At 44.9% G+C, this 19,899-nt stretch overlaps 1 protein-coding gene across 2 annotated transcripts in view; it reads left to right on the plus strand.

Moving 5' to 3' along the window:
• Positions 1 to 361: 361 nt before the first annotated feature.
• The window catches only part of PARM1 (prostate androgen-regulated mucin-like protein 1), a 42,453-nt gene continuing 22,915 nt past the window's right edge, over positions 362 to 19,899 (plus strand). The window contains exon 1 of one of the 2 annotated variants that reach the window (XM_082195087.1): positions 362 to 398. In XM_082195087.1, the coding sequence (XP_082051213.1) occupies positions 377 to 398 (22 nt within the window). In that variant the 5' untranslated portion in view covers positions 362 to 376. Of the gene's footprint in view, positions 399 to 5,033; positions 5,397 to 19,899 lie in introns of those variants that run through there. The other variant, XM_082195085.1, reaches the window with a different exon arrangement.

Consider the following 19,899-nt stretch of genomic DNA (forward strand, 5'->3'; position numbering starts at 1 on the left):
CTTTTAGCATAATCTATTATTCAATTTACCTTATTCCATTTATCCTTATCTTATATTGAAAGTCTTAAAATTTCAAAAACACATCACATTCCTACTTTTCTCCTTGAAAGCATTTCTACTAAAGCCAATTTAGTTCCTTTCCGACAAAAACCCTCAAATTTCAATAATTTTACACTGATTCCAAAGTTAACATAAAAAAAAAAGAATTTCCCTTCATATTTCTAATTTTCATCCAACGTCCTTTCTTTATGGTCCATCTCACCTCTCTAGGAATCAGTCCCAGCACTTTAACACTTCACTTTTAAAACACTATTGCCTCTATATACATTTCTTTTCTTCCTTGCCTAAAACACAGTTTGTGGTGAAGAAGGGAAATATGATCAGGAGCTTAGCAAAAGGTAGGTGTGCTTAACCCTTTCACACACACTGTGGTTCAAATGAAAACCATCATTCTAAACACACACACACACACACACACACACACACACACACACACACACTCAGGACTTCCCTCCTGGCTACAGAATATTATTTGGGTTCCAGAAATCTGGAGGCAGCATTGCTCTTCCGCTTGCAGCTTAAATCAGCAATGGCTGTGTGCTGAATCTATGTGAAGCACCTCAGGATGCTCACGGCATGGTGTAGAACTTAAGTACTTTATTTTGCAATTTCCTTGGGGGTTTTTTTTGGAAAGGAAGCTCATGTAGATGAAATATCTTAGGGAGGGGAGCAGAATTTAACTTCCCTCCTCACATTTTAAAGTATTCTCCAGTTTTTGCTCAGTTCCTCCTCCCTTTTGCCTCACCCCGCTACCACTGTCAGTATTCTTAATCTTATTTATTATTATTATTAGCTACAGACACTGCAGACCTGACCCTGGGGGCAGACATCTTTTTTGTAGGCTTCTGTTGAGGAAGAGACAAATAAGGCCTGCAGGCTTTGCTTTTCCTATTATTGAAACAGTGGGGCAGCTTGCAACATATATAAAACCATAATTAAACATAAAAAACCTTCCTATATACAGGGCTGCCTTCAGATGGCTCAGGGATCAGATAACTCCATAGCTTCAAACATTTGTCTGATGAACATAGGGGCATCCTAAGGAAAAGCGGGTTATTCTGGAATCAAATCAGAGACCGGGACGGCTTCTGCAAATCCAGAACCGACCCTGGAAAATGGGGAAACTCAGAGGGTCTGCATTTATTCAAGCTAACCTTCCCCGTGGAAGTGAGCAAAACCTGTTTCTGAGAAAGCAGGCTGAGAATTGCACTGCTAGACTTAGACAGAAGGTTGTTTAACCTATCTGCCTTAACTTTAGATACAGGGGCAGCTGATATTTTGGGTTCGTTGCTTTCCGAAACAGATGATGCAGCAGCTTTCAAAAGCAAAACTAAATATATAATCTTGTTTGTGTGGTGGGTCTATACACCAAACAAACAAACAAACAAACAAACAAGCAGACCAACCGATAAACTCAAGGTAAGGTTTCTATATCCTGTTCTAATCTTGTTGCCTTCATTTCAACTCTGCTTAGCGATATGCGCCTTTCATTCCATGACCTTTAGGTCTCTCTGCTGACAAAACTCCCCGCTTCCCAGTCTACCCACTTTGGTCCATAAAAGTTTATGCCATAATAAAGTGGCGTGTCTTAAAGGTGAACGGGAGGGTTTTGTTGTTTTTCCTTCAACAGATAAATATAGGGCCACCCCTCTGGAATCCCAAGGCGTTTGTTTCCACAAATCAGGACTGCGGTCACGATTTTGTAAACTGCAAAATGAAACCACATTCCACATTTGCTTGTGATCACTGTTGCTTTTGTTCGGCTAATTGCGTATTTTAAAAGTGCCCAGTGTTTTGGGAGCAGGCAAGGCTGCGATTCATAGCAACACCAGGAGCAGATCATAGTATTTTGGTGAACGAGATGAATCTGAACACACACCATACATTTAAAACATACTACCCCTCCCAATAATCCTGTGAACCAGGGGTAGGCAACCGAAGTCCCGGGGGCCGGATGGGGCCCAATCACCTTCTAAATCCAGCCTGTAGACAGTCTGGGAATCAGCGTATTTTTACATGAGTATACAGTGGTATATACGCTTCAGGTTACATACACTTCAGGTTACAGTCTCCAGTAACCCAGAATAGTGCTTCAGGTTAAGAACTTTGCTTCAGGATGAGAACAGAAATCGTGCTCCGGTGGCAACAGGAGGCCCCATTAGCTAAAGTGGTGCTTCAGGTTAAGAACAGTTTCAGGTTAAGTATGGACCTCTGGAACGAATTAAGTACTTAACCCGAGGTACCACTGTAATGTGTCCTTTTATTTAAAATGCATCTCTGGGTTATTTGTGGGGCCTGCCTGGTGTTTTTACATGAGTAGAATGTGTCCTTTTATTTAAAATGCATCTCTGGGTTATTTGTGGGGCATAGGAATTCATTCCTATTTTTCCCCCCAAAATGTAGTCCGGCCCACCACATGGTCTGAGAAAGGTTGCTGACCCCTGCTGTGAACTGTAATTTACCATTCATGGACCTACAATTCTAGCACCTTTATCAAACTACAGTTCTGATCATTATTTTTTTAGGGTGGGCGAGTGTCTGATGTGTCCTGAATCTTGCAAAGGGACAACTTTAAAATGTTGGCATTTCTGCTATTTTGACTAGATGTATTTAATGTATGAGGGACGCGGGTGGCGCTGTGGGTTAAACCACAGAGCCTAGGGCTTGCCGATCAGAAGGTCGGCGGTTTGAATCCCCGCGACGGGGTGAGCTCCCATTGCTCGGTCCCTGCTCCTGCCCACCTTGCAGTTCAAAAGCACATGAAGTGCAAGTAGATAAATAGGTACCACTCCGGCGGGAAGGTAAACAGCATTTCCATGCGCTGCTCTGGTTCGCCAGAAGCAGCTTAGTCATGCTGGCCACATGACCCGGAAGCTGTACGCTGGCCCCCTCGGCCAATAAAGCGAGATGAGCGCTGCAACCCCAGAGTCGGCCGCGACTGGACCTAATGGTCAGGGGTCCCTTTACCTTTACCTATTTAATGTATGTGTTTTAGTGCATTAGCTTTCATAGAATCAAAGAATCTTAGAGTTGGAAGGGACCCCAGTGTCATCTAGTTCAATCCCTCCCCATGCAGAAACCTCAGGTTAAAGCATCCATGACAGATGACCATCCAACCTCTGCTTACAAACCTCCAAGGAAAGAGAGTCCACAACTTCCAGAGAGAGACTGTTCCACTGTCAAACAGCTCTTACTGTCAGAAAGTTTACCCCCCAAATGTTTAGTCAGCATCTCCTTTCTTGTAACTTGAATTGTAGAGTTGGGAGGGAGTTATACAACCCCCGAGCCAAGGAGATGAGTAACTATACAACCTTTGGAAGACATCTAAAGGCAGCCTTGTACAGGAAAGTTTTTAAATGTTTAATTATGTTAGAAGCCACCCAGAGTGGATGGGGAAACCCAGTCAAATGGGCAGGGCATAAATTACTATTATTATAGTGGTACCTCGGGTTACATACACTTCAGGTTACATATGCTTCAGGTTACAGACGCTTCAGGTTACAGACTCCGCTAACCCAGAAACAGTGCTTCAGGTTAAGAACTTTGCTTCAGGATGAGAACAGAAATCGTGCTCCAGCAGCACGGCAGCAGCAGGAGGCTGCATTAGCTAAGTGGTGCTTCAGGTTAAGAACAGTTTCAGGTTAAGTACGGACCTCCGGAACGAATTAAGTACTTAACCCGAGGTACCACTGTATTATGGAATAAGATGTCCCTAAAAGGGACCCGGGTGTTGCTGTGGGTTAAACCACAGAGCCTAGGACTTGTCGATCAGAAGGTCGGCGGTTCGAATCCCCGCGACAGGGTAAGCTCCCATTGCTCGGTCCCTGCTCCTTCCAACCTAGCAGTTCAAAAGCACGTCAAAGTGCAAGTAGATAAGCAGTTATGCTGGCCACATGACCCGGAAGCTGTACGCCGGCTCCCTCGTCCAATAAAGTGAGATGAGCGCTGCAACCCCAGAGTCGGTCACGACTGGACCTAATGGTCAGGGATCCCTTTACCTTTAAGATGTCCCTATTTTCGTCAGAGAAATGTTGAAGGGTATGTGATTTGTATAATTTGCATATTGCTATGCACAAGGCGGAAGGGACTCAGGTGGTGCTGTGGTCTAAACCACAGAGCTTAGGGTTTGCCGATCGGAAGGTCGGCGGTTCGAATCCCTGCGATGGGGTGAGCTCCCGTTGCTAAGTCCCAGCTCCTGCCCACCTAGCAGTTTGAAAGCATGTCAAAGTGCAAGTAGATAAATAGGTACTGCTCCGGCGGGAAGGTAAACGGCGTTTCCGTGCGCTGCCCTGGTTCACCAGAAGTGCCTTAGTCATGACCCGGAAAAACTGTCTGCAGAGCGGACAAACGCCGGCTCCCTTGACCTGTAAAGCGAGATGAGCGCCGCAACCCCAGAGTTGTTCACAACTGGACTTAAGTGTCAGGGGTCCTTTACCTTTACAAGATGAAGAACCAACAAAATAAATAGAACACATCTTACAACAGTCTGCCCCAATACAAACAAGTCAATAATAAAAAATAAGACTTAAAATAAACAACATTCAACAATTCATTAGAATATAATAATACACAATAAAATAAATTCTCAAAATACCAGCAAATAATAATTAAAGAGAAATCCCCCTCAACCATTATTCTACATAATTACTAACTTATTATCAGCAGAAATAACAGCTGCAAATTCCTACATTTCTAGGAACTCTACATTTCTAGGATTCTATTGTTTGTAAGCCGCTTTGGCATTTATTTGAATGAAAAGCGGCATAGAAACTGAATCAATCAATCAATCAATCAATCAATCCAGTGGTCTGGTCCCGGAGCAGTGTGGGGCAAAGAGAAGCCCGCTTGCCCTTGGGAAGTTGGTTCTTCTGATCCTCTCGGCCCGGCGTCTCCTTTCCCCTCTCCAGGTTCCCATGGGGCTGAAGCCTGCGCGCAACGCCCAGCAGGGGCCGCCCTGAGGCCGAGCGAGGGCCGGCTGCAGCAGCAGCGGCGGCGGCGAAAGGGGAGGCGAGAAGTCAGCGGACGAGTCCCGGGAAGGGAGGAGGAGCAGGAGGAGAAGGAGGCGTTGCACTGCAGCACCAGCAGCTCCGGACCAGAGAGGAAGGAAAGGAGAGAGAGAGAAAGACGCGCGCTCCTCGCCTCGGAGCAGCCGGAGGAAGTGCCGCCGGCTCCGGATCGCAGCAGCTCCTCTGCCCGCCAAGGCCGTCTCCAAGCGGGGCGCCAAAGCTCCCCACCCTCCCGGCGCCGCGGTCCCCCCGTGCGCAACAGGGCGCGCGTCATGGCGCACCGGGGTGGCCGGGCGCTCGCCGCCTTTCTCCTCGCTGTCACGGCGGCAGGTAAGCGCGGCGGGGGCTGGAAAGTCAGCAGCGCGCTCCGAGCCTTCCCTCTCTTTTTCAAAAAACCAGGCTTGCCGTCCTTAACCCCGCTTTTCCTTAGGAGGGAGAGAGGCGCGCAGAAGGCGACGCGACTTGCTTGCTTGGGGAGGCAGGGGGAGCGCTGCGCTCTTGGGAGGCGTTGGTACCGGCTTGGAAGCGCACGAGGGGGGCGGCAGAGACCAGAAATAAACTGGGTGGAAGGAGCCGTCTGGAGGTCCCTGGGGGAAATGTAGGTTTCTTTACGCGCGCCTTTCCTTCCCCCAAAGAGCGCGAGGACCAGATTTCCAAGTGCAACGTTTTGGGCTCGATCGAGCTGCAGTCCCTAAGCTTGAAAGTATGGGACGCTGAAACCAGGGGCGCTTACTTGCGAGTAAGGAGGTCCAGGGGATGCCAGTGAACAGGGCAATATTTAGAAGCCGATGGTTTGCATTTGAAGGGATGGTTTGGAGTGAATGTGGCCAGGCCCATCATCTCTCCAGGTTCCTCGAAGGAGGGTGCGCGCGTGTCCTCGTGGACGGGGGTGGGGCACTTATCGTCAAATATTTGGCGGAGAAAGAGGAGAGGTGGTGTGGAAAATCGAAACTTAAGCGTTGCAAAGGTGGCTCTCTTGCTGGTGAGAGCAGGAATATGAAGCAAAGGGTACTGTACCGTCCCCAGAGTTTTACTCAGCAAATTGCAATGGACACGGGGTTTATTTCGTCTCTGTTAGGTAGGTATGGCTAAGTTGGCTGCCCCCTTGTCATGGGATAGCAACTAAGAAGCAAAGGGTTAAAAAAAGTCCCTAATTTTCCCTTCTATGAAAGTGTCAAGAGTTGTATACCTGTGAAAAGTTGAGCTGGGGGGCGCAGTCATTAATAGCAGAGGGCTATTTCATAACTTTTGTAAAAGCCTACATCTAAAGTGACTGCGTCCAACATATATTTGCAAATGCACCTATTGTTTTGGCGTGTTAGTTGAAAAGCCAGGATTGGCTGCACGTCAAGTATTAATTGGGTGGCAAACTCTGCCTTGGCTGCTGTTGATTCCATTTATACATGGATCAATGCCACAGTTAGCTTCTTTCCTTGTGTTGCTACAAATATCCTATCCTTCTTAAACCCATATCAGTTTTCAAAATATTCATTAGGCTATTTTAAATGCTATACTTAAACATAGCAACATACCAGATAGCTATGCAAACTATATAACTGTAAATAAATCCCTTTTAGAATCATGACTTTTTAGAGTTTGGAGATCATTGCAGACGGTTGGACTAGACGACTACCATTCTATGAATCTCTAACTCCCTATTTAGTGTGCTTCTGAGAAAACATGAGTAAATCCTAACATAAAATATTAGCCAAAATAAAAAAAATCCTTCCAGTAGCACCTTAAAGACCAACTGAGTTAGTTCTTGGTATGAGATTTTGTGTGCATGCACACTTCTTCAGATACACACGAAAGCTCATACCAAGAACTAACTTAGTTGGTCTTTAAGGTGCTACTGGAAGGAATTTTTTTATTTTGACTATGGCAGACCAACACGGCTACCTATCTATAAAATATTAGCATTGCACTGCATGATTTCCGTAATTGGTTAACAGTAGTAGTCACAACATCACCCAGAAATAGTAGGCAAACAACATTCAACTCTTCCATCACATAGGGCAGGCATAGTACAGCAGCACAAACAGAGCTGTGAAGACTGTATTCCATGAACTAAAAAAATAAGTTTGTACCCATGTTGTCCCATTTCTCTTCAAGTTTCTTTGGTAATCCTTTTGTGTACACATGGGTTCACCATTCCCTTTGGCATCCTGTCTCCGCCACCACTTTTTTTTGTTTCGTAGAGATTCCATGCTGGGAAAGCTGAATAGGTAAAGGTAAAGGATCCCTGACAGTTAAGTCCGGTCGCGGATGACTCTGGGGTTGCGGCACTCATCCCGCTTTACAGGCCGAGGGAGCCGGCGGTTGTCCTCAGACAGTTTTTCTGGGTCATGCGCCCAGCATGTCTAAGCCACTTCTGGCGAAACCAGAACAGCGCACAGAAATGCCATTTACCTTCCCGCCTATACCTTACCTATTTATTTACTTGCACTTTGACGTGCTTTCGAACTGCTAGGTTGGCAGGAGCTGGGACTGAGCAACGGGAGCTCACCCCGTTGCGGGGATTCGGACCGCCAAGCTTCCAGTTGGCAAGCCCTAGGCTCAGTGGTTTAGACCACAGCACCACCCGCATCCCACTGCCACCTGCACCCCATAACCCATAGATTATGCCTATTGGATAAATTGGCCTAAATCTGTTCCTGCTTCCCCTCGCCATTTCTTCTTCTTTTTCATAATTTTTTTGGCTCATGCAAAGCTTGATGACGGATGAAAAACTAAACCCCCAAACACTGGAGTGCCTCCCCCGAATACCAGGAAAACCTTTTCAGCAACTCCTTGGACTTCTGAGATTTCAGCAGGTGTTGCCTGCATACTTTCAAGCAGACTGCTGCATAAGGGTTAGAGATTTGCTTTAAAAGGTGGGGTGAAAACTGCAGTCCTATACACACTTACCTGCGGATACATTACACTGAACTCAGTGAAGCTAGCTTTTGAGTAAACAAAGCTGACTTCAAGCTCTCAGTACCATATTATTGGGCTTTTCTGTGCTTCTTTGAAGCATTCAGCTTTAGAGGGAAGCAGCCCGGCTGCCACAGGCTGCGGTTCTTCAAGTCAGACTCAAGAAAGGGCAAAATTTATTTGGTCTGAAGTACAGTGGTACCTTTGTTATCAAACCTAATCTGTTCCAGGAGTCCGTTCGGCTCCCGGAACCATTCGAAAACCAAGGTTTGACTTCTGATTGGCTGCAGAAGCTTCCTGCACTTTCTTGGATGTTGGTTTCCGAAAAACGTTCACAAACTGGAACACTCACTTCCGGGTTTGCGGCTTTCGGGAGCTGATTTGTTCTGGAGCCAAGCCGTTTGACAACCAAGGTACCACTGTATTGGAGTGGTTCGGGCCAGCCAGCCCCAGAATTGGAGTTTCTCCCAAGCAGTACTAAAAGAATGGTTCACTTTGTATTGGAAGTTTCGCGCAGCTTATCAGGTCAGTTGCCGTCACCAAAGCAATTTGCTTTCAGGGTCCAAAAATAGTAAAATTCCATTGCTCACCGAAGGTGACTGTCACAGTGCAAAGTACGCAAGCATGAGATGTTTTTTCCCCCTTAAGAAACAGGGGATAGATGTATTGGCCTACCTACAACATCCAGTAAATAATTGAAAGCAGCCAGTGTTACAGCAGAAGGTCAAAATGTTCAACATACGATTCGGAGAATTACGTTTACAGAGTAACCCAGTACAAGATTTTGTTCTTGAAGGGAGCTTGGGAGAGAATGACGCCTTGGTCGCTGGTTGGCAGAACTGCCACAGCGTCAGAGAGAAGCAAGGCTGGGATCTTTGTGTTTCCTGCTTGGCAGGGGGTTGGACTCGATGGCCCTTGTGGTCTCTTCCAACTCTATGATTCTATGATTCTAACAGATGTGTAAAAGAAGGAATTTTGGCAACTCCTGCAGCCAAGCTGGTACCAAATGTCTCGCTCTGCTTTCCTTTGAACCACAACAGAAAGGACGAGAGGGGGTGGGTCTTGTCATTTGGACCTCCCAGGACCCACCAGACACACTGACCAGACCAGCTCCCTGGGGAGGTCATTTCAGTGCTGCTAATGCAGCAGCTTGGCTTCACCCTTAGAGGCACACTCCATTGTCTCCTGAGATGCCAGCAAGTGGATTTATACTGGACCATCCCCACAATAGGACGCGGGTGGCGCTGTGGGTTAAACCACAGAGCCTAGGACTTGCCGATCAGAAGGTTGGCGGTTCGAATCCCCACGATTGGGTGAGCTCCTGTTGCTCGGTCCCTGCTCCTGCCAACCTAGCAGTTCGAAAGCACGCCAGTGCAAGTAGATAAATAGGTACCGCTCCAGCGGGAAGGTACACGGCATTTCCGTGTGCAGCTCTGGTTCACCAGAAGCGGCTTAGTCATGCTGGCCACATGACCCGGAAACTGTACGCCGGCTCCCTCGGCCAAGAAAGCGAGATGATCACCGCAACCCCAGAGTCGGCCATGACTGGACCTTTACCTTTACCTTTTATCCCCACAATATTCCACTTCATTGGTTTTCCTGCTATGTTCCCCCAGGTTAACCATGTTCCTGCTGTCAAGAGGGCCGTACTTGCATTGTACAGTCTTCCTCACACTCTACAATTTAGCTAAACACAGTTAGTCGCAAGCAGCTCGCTCAAAACAAGTCGCTGAACTTGTTTGGGGCTGCAAGCTGTCTCCAAGGCAGCACCATCAAAGCTGTGCTTTTCGTTTTCCCAGTGCCCGCTTTCTGGATCTTTTCGACAGCGGTGGCAGGCGGCGTCTCCCCATTCTGATGCTTGTTGTTGCATGGTTTTGTGGTTGCCTGGAAACAGAAAGTCTTTTCTGCTTGTTGACATAATTTGCGATAATTTGCCCTTTCCTTTGTTCCTGCAGTATTTATTGTGGTACAAAACAACCTGGGGACCCAGGACTTTTAAGTGAGTCTTGGGACAAGCCCAGCTTGATGAAAGGTATCCAGCAGCTTCCACTGTCACAAAATATTTTGCAAGCTCGCTTGAACCTCGTGCTTTGCTTCAGAGCACAGTTCCTGACAGCACAAGCCCATATGGCACTTTGTCAAATCTTCCTCTCAGATAATCAGCTGCTGTGAGTGGATCGCTCTGTCCTTATAAAGTCATACTTCGGGTTACAGATTCTTCAGGTTGCACGTTTTCGAGTTGCGCAACGCACCGAACCAGGAAGTATCGGAACAGGTTACTTCCGGGTTTTGGCGCATGCACAGAAGCACTAACTCGTGCTTTGCGCATGCGCAGAAGCGCTGAGTCGCAACCAGCACGTGCACAGACGCAGCGCTGCGGGTTGTGAACATTCGCAACCCGAGCGTCCGCTGTATTGCATTCAGGCTTTGTCAGAGATCCAGTTCCATTTTTTTCTTGTTACCATGATGTATATATATATACACCTGCTGGTGAAGGACAGAATTGTAGGGTTGGAAGGGACCCCCCCCCCCGGGTCATCTATTTTTTATTTTATTTTTTGAAATAATATTTATTGAACAATTAATAAAGGTACAGAATAAAAAAAGACATTTAACAGAATAAGAGTAAACAAAAAACAAAAAACACCAACAAACAGAACAGAAAAAAGATTAGAGTTTTCATATCCTATACTTTATCACTAGTTTCTCGACCTCCTCACACCTCCCTTTTTGTATTCCAGTTCAGATATTTAGTTCAGCAAATCCTTACCCTCTATCCTTAACTTTACTCAGGATCTTAACCTATATTAAAAATACATTTCCCCTCATTATCAATCTATATTTACATATTCTTATTCATCTTTTTACCAATACCGCTTATTTTCCATCCAACGTCCATTTAACATTCATAAATTTTACAGTATTTCTGTAGATATTCTTTAAACTTTTTCCAATCTTCTTCCACCAACTCCTCTCCCTGGTCCCGGATTCTGCCAGTCATCTCGGCCATTTCCATGTAGTCCATCACCTTCATCTGCCATTCTTCCAGGGTGGGTAGTTCTTGTGTCTTCCAATACTTTGCGATGAGTATTCTTGCTGCTGTTGTAGCATACATAAAAAAAGGTTCTATCCTTCTTTGGCACCAATTGGCCGACTATGCCCAGGAGAAAGGCCTCTGGTTTCTTCAAAAAGGTATATTTAAATACCTTTTTCAATTCATTATATATCATCTCCCAGAAAGCCTTAATCCTTGGGCACGTCCACCAAAGGTGAAAGAATATACCTTCAGTCTCTTTAATTTTCCAACATTTATTATCGGTCATCTAGTCCAACCCCCCTGCAATGCAAGAATCTTGACACAGCCCCCCATCCATTTGATAACTTTTCATGCACCTGACAAAGTGTGCAGTAAAATGGTTGCACCTTCAGTGTGATTCGGCCTGGATGAATTCAGCTATGTCAGCCTGGATAGCTCAGTTGGTTAGAGTGTGGTGCTGATAATGCCAAGGTTGCAGGTTCGATCCCTGCATATTCCTGGATTAATAATAATAATAATAATTTTTTATTTATACCACGCCCTCCCCGGCCAGAGCTGGGCTCAGGGCGGCTAACACCAATAAAATCACAGTAAAAACATAATAGGGGGAAAAGGGGGGGGAACCAATTTAAAATACAGGTTAAAATGCAATTTAAAATGCAGCCTCATTTTAAAGTAGCTGATAAATCAAGACCATAAGGGGAGGGAAACGTAAGGGTCAGACGGAGTCCAAACCAAAGGCCAGGCGGAACAACTCTGTCTTGCAGGCCCTGCGGAAAGATGTCAAGTCTTGCAGGGCCCTAGTCTCTTGTGACAGAGCATTCCACCAAGTCGGGGCCAGTGCTGAAAAGGCCCTGGCCCTAGTTGAAACCAATCTAACCTCCTTGAGGCTCGGGACCTCCAAAGTGTTGTTATTTTGTGAATCTCAAGGTCCTCCATGGAGCATACCAGGAGAGGTGATCCCGTAGGGGCCAGACTAGATGTTCTTCCGAGTCCCTCCCTACTTCAGTTCTATGGTTGTTTTCGGTTTTCTAAATAATCAAGTTATTTTGCAAAGAGCCATCTCCTTGCAATCCAAAATAGCATTTTAATCTTTCTCCCCTGGAATTTTGAATAGTTTAATAATAATATTTTATTGAGTTTTAACAAGAGAAAAGATTACAAAAGACATAACAACAAACAATAAAAAATAAACACCAGAAAAACCCCAAAACCAAGAATTCCGCATAAAAGCAGAAACAAAACAAAAAAAAAATCCCTCCCTTCAATTTCTATCATTCTTTTACTTATTTTCCTGACTTCCTCTCACCTCCCTCTTTGTATTCCATTCAAAAATTTATTCAGCAAATTCGTACCCTCATATCTTACCCTTAATTATATGTCCTCATATAATATTACTTCATATTTTCACTTATGATCAAACCATTCTTCCAGATTCTAATTTCTCCTTATTACTCAGCCACTTCATTCCCCCCCCCATTAGTTTCATGAACTTTATCTTATCCTTAAATCTCTAAAGATTCTGAAGTTTTAACCATATTTAACCTTTCTGCAAAAGCCAATTACTTCCTTTCCAACATCTCTTAGTATTTCCTTAGTATTACACTAATTCCATAGATATAGATTATTTACAAAAAACATTTCTCATTCTAAGTTTATCCAACGTCCTTTTTCCTGGTTCCGGGTGATGTCAGTCCTTATGTCATTATATCCTCATCAGTCAGGTGTTCTGGAATTTTGAATGATTTAACAATGGTACCCTGGACCCCATTCTGGGGTTTAGCTTCAACTCAGTTACTTGTAAGAAGCAGCCGCCGTTTATCACTTACCACCTGGCTTCATGGCATCCTCTACATGCGGAATGACTTTTGGCACCATGCAATTCTTGCTTAGTTATCCTGTAACTTTCTAGGTCCAAAATTCACCAAGGAAATTGCAGGCCGCTTTAAGGACACCTTAGCCTTTTGTGAACCTTGCTTGCGTGAAAAGGAGTGCAAACTTTCCTCCTTGCCCCTACTTACCTGGACAGTGAAAACAGTTTATTGGCTGTAAGTCCTACCTTTTAGTGAGCGTTTATGAGATCAGCAGGGAAACCTGCTGTCCCAAGGCTTTGCGTTATTTTCTCTTTCCACCGTGCCACTTGGATCTTAAGATTTGCCTGAATTTTGTGGAGGGCAAATAGATACCTCTTTCCTTCTTGAATTAGGAAGCCCGGCTCTGACTGCATCTAGTCAGTTGTGACTTGCCTGAAGTAGGAGAAATGAAACGTAACAATGGTACTTCGTTTCGGTTTTTTCTTTTTAAAAACAAAACAAAAACCGCTTCTTTTACAGTGGTACCTCAGGTTAAGTACAGTGGTACCTCGGGTTACATACACTTCAGGTTACATACGCTTCAGGTTACAGACTCCGCTAACGCAGAAATAGTACCCCGGGTTAAGAACTTTGCTTCAGGATGAGAACACAAATTGTGTGGCAGCAGCGGGAGGCCCCATTAGCTAAAGTGGTGCTTCAGGTTAAGAACAGTTTCAGGTTAAGAACGGACCTCCGGAACGAATTAAGTACTTAACCCGAGGTACCACTGTATTGCTCCTAAGGAATGGGTGTGTTCATGTGTTGTTTTAAATTATATTTATTTCATTTCTCTGTTTTTTTTAAAAAACATTTTGACAACAATACAAATCCAATATTACAATAAACAAAAATGTTTTGACTCCCTCCCCCCTCACCTTTTGCGGTTTCTTATTTTATTTTAATTTATAACACTGCATTTTCTTCATTACTCCAATTATTAACTACGCCTTGGTTTCCTTTTAAGTTTCCTTTTAACTGTTTGGTTTAAGTTAAACCTACTAATGAACTTTGGTGCGTACAATAGCATTTCAAATAATCTACAATTTCCCCCCAGTCTCTGATGAAGTTTCTCTCCTCTTAGTTCCTTATTGCTCCCGTTACAGTGGTACCTCGGGTTACATACGCTTCAGGTTACAGACACTTCAGGTTTCAGACTCCGCTAACCCAGAAATAGTACCTCGGGTTAAGAACTTTGCTTCAGGATGAGAACAGAAATTGTGCTCCGGCGGCACAGCAGCAGCAGGAGGCCCCATTAACTAAAGTGGTGCTTCAGGTTAAGAACAGTTTCAGGTTAAGAACGGACCCCTGGAACGAATTAAGTCCTTAACCCGAGGTACCACTGTAGTTTAATCTGCCACTTCTCCTTGGTTGGTACAGAATCTTCTTTCCATCTGCGCATGTGTGATCCTTCTGACTCCTGTAGAGCTGGGGAAAAAATCTGGGGGTCCATTTCTGATCGATGACCTCCAGGTTCAGTTTAAAAAACCAAAAAACCACATTTCATCAATGATAGCCTGTTCCAAACCTCACCCCCACTATGTTGTAATGTATATTATATATACATTAAACATACATATAAACAAACAAACATATAAACGTTATATATACGTGTGTGTGTGTGTGTGTGTGTGTGTGTGTGTGTAGTGATTGGTATCCCAAGTCTACCCAAGATTATATCCCTCTATATAGAGGTGAGGTGAGTAGCAATTTTTTTTGGGGGGGGGGGAGACACCTGCCATCACCTCTTGACATCTTTTCAGCCCTTGGCAGAATATGTTTTAATTTTACAGGTGTTTCAGCGTTACAAGTTTCCTGCATTGCAGAGGATGGCACTAGGCCAGCGGTTCCTAACGATTTTTTTGGCTATGCCCCACATAAAGGTAAAGGGTCCCCTGACCATTAGGTCCCGTCGTGGCCAACTCTGGGGTTGCGGCGCTCATCTTGCTTTATTGGCCGAGGGAGCCGGCATACAGCTTCCAGGTCATGTGGCCAGCATGACTAAGCCGCTTCTGGCGAACCAGAGGAGCGCACGGAAACGCCGTTTACCTTCCCACTGGAGTGGTACCTATTTATCTACTTGCACTTTGAGGTGCTTTCGAACTGCTAGGTTGGCAGGAGCAGGGACCAAGCAACGGGAGCTCACCCCGTCGCGGGGATTCGAACCGCCGACCTTCTGATCGGCAAGTCCTAGGCTCTGTGGTTTAACCCACAGCGCCACCTGCGTCCCATGCCCCACCTAAGCATCTCTAAAACCTTGATCCCCCCCCCCCCCGGTGACATATAGTTCTGATTATTCAAAAGGCGAACTCCTGTTCACGTGGAGGAAGCCCAAAAGGCCATTCACTGTTAATAACTCATTCTTTAATTGCCCCCCTTAAAAATCAGATTGCCCCACTGTGGGGTATGTGCCCCACATTAGGAACCATGGGACTAGGCGACCCAATTCTATAATTCTATGATCCCATGATGCTAAGTTTCTCATCTGTGGTAGAATTTGCAATGGGTGCTTGTAGCCTGTTGTCAGTTTTACTGTTATAATATTATAATAATTTATTATTTATACCCTGCCCATCTGGCTGAGTTTCCCCAGCCACTCTGGGCGGCTTCCAATCGGGTGTTAAAAACAATACAGCGTTAAATATTAAAAACTTCCCTAAACGGGGCTGCCTTCAGATGTCTTTTAAAGATAAGATAGCTGCTTATTTCCTTCACATCTGAAGGGAGGGCGTTCCACAGGGCGGGGGCCACCACCAAGAAGGCCCTCTGCCTGGTTCCCTGTTACCTCACTTCTCACAATGAGGGTACCGCCAGAAAGTCCTCGGAGCTGGACCTCAGCGTCCGGGCAGAACGATGGATGTGGAGATGCTCCTTCAGGTATACTGGACCGAGGCCATTTACGGCTTTAAAGGTCAGCACCAACACTTTGAATTGTGTTCGGAAACATACCATTGTGTTTGGTTATCTGTTGACACACTCCTGTTGTCGCTGGGCTTTGGCACGGCTTCTGTAGACTTCCGTGAGTATGTCTTGATGCTAGGGGAAAGGCATAAAAATATTAAACAGGTAACCTAACTCCTATGGGCCAAAGCAAAACACTATATTTGTGGTGTTGGCCTTCTCACCTGTCCCTGCTGCACACAGAGACGCATTTCTCCATACACAGTGAAAATAGATTCCCTGCTATATATGCACACGGTTAGCCACTCAGCCACAATAGTGACAAGCAGTCCGTCCCCATCCCCCCCAGTTTTACATAGGGACAGCTGTTTCCTGCAGAAACCGCGCATGTGTTCACATGCCCTGTACATAAATGAGATACCAGCACCGTGTCTCTAGAAATGAATTCTCAACACCCAGCAATACAGTGGTACTTCCGTTTAAGAACAGTCCTGTTTACGAACGATCTGGTTTATGAACTCTGCAAAACTGGAAGTAGCGTCCTGGTTTGCAAACTTTACCTTGGTGTAAGAATGGAAGGCGAATGGCGGAAGGGCACCAGCGGCGAGAGGCCTCATTAGGGAAAGCGCACCCCGGTTTAAGAACGGACTTCTGGAATGGATTAAGTTTGTAAACCGAGGTACCACTGTACTTAATAATTCTGGATCTATTCTGGTTCCCACCAGAAAAAAATGTGGCACTTTGCTTTGACCCCTGTAAGAAATCCATTGCTATTCTTTTAAAAACCTTAGATGACTAGTTGTGGGGCCTGCCCCTTTTCTGGATAATGGTTCTTCAAATCCCTGTGGGCTGCAACTGAGATTTAACTGTTAAGGCATTTTCTTATGCACTCGAAAAAAGCTTGTTAAACGCAGGACCGGCGTGCCTTAAGAAACAAACACTCCATTTTGAAAAGCAGGGTGGCGAAGAATAATTTAGAAGGATTTGATGCTATGAACTGTTGTCTTAATGAGATCAAAGCTCATGCTGAGATGAAAAGCTACAAAACGAGCCAGTTGCCTCATTATGGGTTTAAATTCTGAACCATTGCCCTGTTGCTGCTTTAATGTACAGGCGGGTGACGGCAAACTAAACAATTTCAGAAATCGGAAGCCTGGCTGCTGGAACCTGAGGGCACTGTGCTGACATGAAAAGAATAATCATTCAATAAGTTCAACATTTAGCAGCATGGCTTTTGAGCCCACTTGAGAACCCAAAATGTTTGCTTTTACAGTTCTTTTTGGAGTTCCCCCGCTATAGAGCTGATATCTTGAGTTCTTGGGGTCAGTAGAGACGCAATTCCATCTCCTTTGTTTGGCAACCGTTGAGAAGCCATCCCTTTAAAACTGCTTTGGACAAAATGGGAACTTTGTGGAAGGACGATACTGTCTCTCAGGCCAGTACTTCCCTCAGACTGAGACAGGGCTCCACGATCTTTTCAGGCTCAAGGGCGGAACATTCCGGAAATATAAGGAACCATCAGAGTCACCAAAAAATGTACCCATTTCACAGAAGAAGAATGTTGTTGTTGTTTAGTCATTTAGTCGTGTCCGACTCTTCATGACCCCAGGGACCAGAGCACGCCAGGCATTCCTGTCTTCCACTGCCTCCCGCAGTTTGGTCAAACTCATGCTGGCAGCTTCAAGAACACTGTCCCACCATCTCGTCCTCTGTCCTTGTGCCCTCCCTCTTTCCCAACATCAGGGTCTTTTCCAGGGAGTCTTCTCTTCTCATGAGGTGGCCAAAGTCTTGGAGCCTCAGCTTCACGATCTGTCCTTCCAGTGAGCACTCAGGGCTGATTTCCTTCAGAATGGATAGGTTTGATCTTCTTGCAGTCCATGGGACTCTCAAGAGTCTCCTCCAGCACCATAATTCAAAAGCATCCATTCTTCGGCGATCAGCCTTCTTTATGGTCCAGCTCTCACTTCCATACACCACTACTGGGAAAACCATAGCTTTAACTATACGGACCTTTGTCAGCAAGGTGATGTCTCTGCTTTTTAAGATGCTGTCTAGGTTTGTCAGTGCTTTTCTCCCAAGAAGAAGGATAGGCAGTGCTCAAACTGGCAAAACACACACAATGCCCCGAACTACCAAAACACAGGGGAAAACAAACAGGGAATACCCCACCACCATATGGGGGGGTTGCTCATCACCAAAATAATAATAAATAATAAGGAAAGCAATATACACCATTCCCCCAAAAAACACCCACACACAGACCCACCCCAACACAACAGGGATTCCAGTAGAGAATGACAAGAAAGAAGGTGGGCTGTTGGTTGGCCTACACTTCATTTCCAGTCAGTCCAACCACTGTCCCAAAAAATATAAATGGCAGCCACCAAGGACAACAGGTGCTTCAGGCAATCTGTTCAATTGAGCATACACTCTGATTTGTTGGTGCAAAGTTTGCAAGGTGGTTAGACAGCATTAGCTATATTTTGATCATTCATTCTGATTTGCTTGTGGGGAGGTTAGACAATTCTGCGCCAATGAGTTGTTTTTGTGTGTGTTTTTTTCAAATTTTAAAATTAATTTTCCAAATTTATAACAAACAGATAGGAAAAAGAAAATTTAAAAAAGAAACCAACAAACTTTTATCCTGATTATAGTAATTCCACTTTTGTTAACATTGTTAAGTGACTTTCTCGAATCCCCCTGGCTGAGTTTCCATATAAATCATTGTAACAGTTTTCCAAAACTATTTTCACATACTTGGTCAATTAACATCTTACTTTCTTTTCATTTTGTAACTTTAACATAATATTTTCAAATCCTAGGCCTATTTGGTACTCGCAAGTAATTCTGTTTATATTATCTTAAGATATTTAGCTAAGTAGTCTTTGAATTTCTTCCACTCCTCTTGGTGTTCCTCTGGTCACTGACACTTCCGGTCAGGTCTGCTAGCTCCGAAAATTCCATCATCTTCATCCTTCCTCCATTCCTCCACTGTTGGTACTTCTTGTAATTTCCAATTTTTGGCCAGCAAAATTCTAGCTGCAGTTGTGGCATACAAAAACAATCTAACATCTTTTGGGGGCAATTCCAAATCTATTATTCCAAGTAGAAAGGCTTCTGGTTTCTTAATAAATGTATATTTCAACATTTTTTTCAATTCATTATATATCTTTTCCCAGAAGTCTTTCACCTTGGCGCAGGTTCACCACATATGATAAAAAGTACCTTCTTTTTCTTTACATTTCCAACATAGGTTATCAGTCTTATGGTAAATCGTTGCTAATTTTACAGGGATTAAGTACCATCTATACAGTGGTGTCTCGCAAGACGAAAAGAATCCGTTCTGTGATTCTCTTCGTCTAGCGGTTTTTTTTGTCTTGCGAAGCAAGCCCATTGAAGAATTAGCGGATTAGCGCTAATAGCGGCTTTTAGAGGCTTTTAGCAGCTTATCTGCTGGTCGGATCAGCTGATAAGCGGCTTAGCGGCTTAGAAAAAGGGGGGAAGGGAAAAAAACAGCAGGAACTCGCAAGACATTGTCGTCTTGCGAAGCAACCCCATAGGAGATTCGTTTTGCGAAGCACCTCCAAAACGGAAAACTCTTTCGTCTAGCGAGTTTTCCGTCTTGCGAGGCATTCGTCTTGCGGGGCACCACTGTACATCATTTTCATAACATTTTCCTTTAACACCGTGCATGCAGTGAACTTAACCCCTTTCCTCCACAACCTTTTCCAGTCTTCAAACATTATATTGTGTCCAACATCTCTTGCCCAATCTTGCGCCAAGGAGTTGTTATCCCACACTTATCTAGTGAATTTCCCCATCCCTTTCCCCATAGCTTTTGCTACACGGTCCGCTTTTAAATGCATATTCATAGTGGAAACACCGTACGAAAACAGGCTATGTGCTGTCGCAGTCGAGGCCAAGCCTGCCAGAGGAGTTATCGGCTGGCTTGCACAGTGCTTTGGTGACAGAAAGCAGAGACCAGTAAACTCAATAAAATAGGCCTGGCAGTGAAGCTTATTAATGTGGTGATGGGATGTCATCTCCTATGCAGCAGCTGCCCAGAACTATAGAGCTATAGAGAGTGATTTACGCAAGACCGAGAGGGATGCGTGACTCCAAGAATATGCAA

Source organism: Podarcis vaucheri (assembly GCF_965113315.1).
Source record: "Podarcis vaucheri genome assembly, chromosome: 13".
NCBI classification, from domain to species: Eukaryota; Metazoa; Chordata; class Lepidosauria; order Squamata; family Lacertidae; genus Podarcis; species Podarcis vaucheri.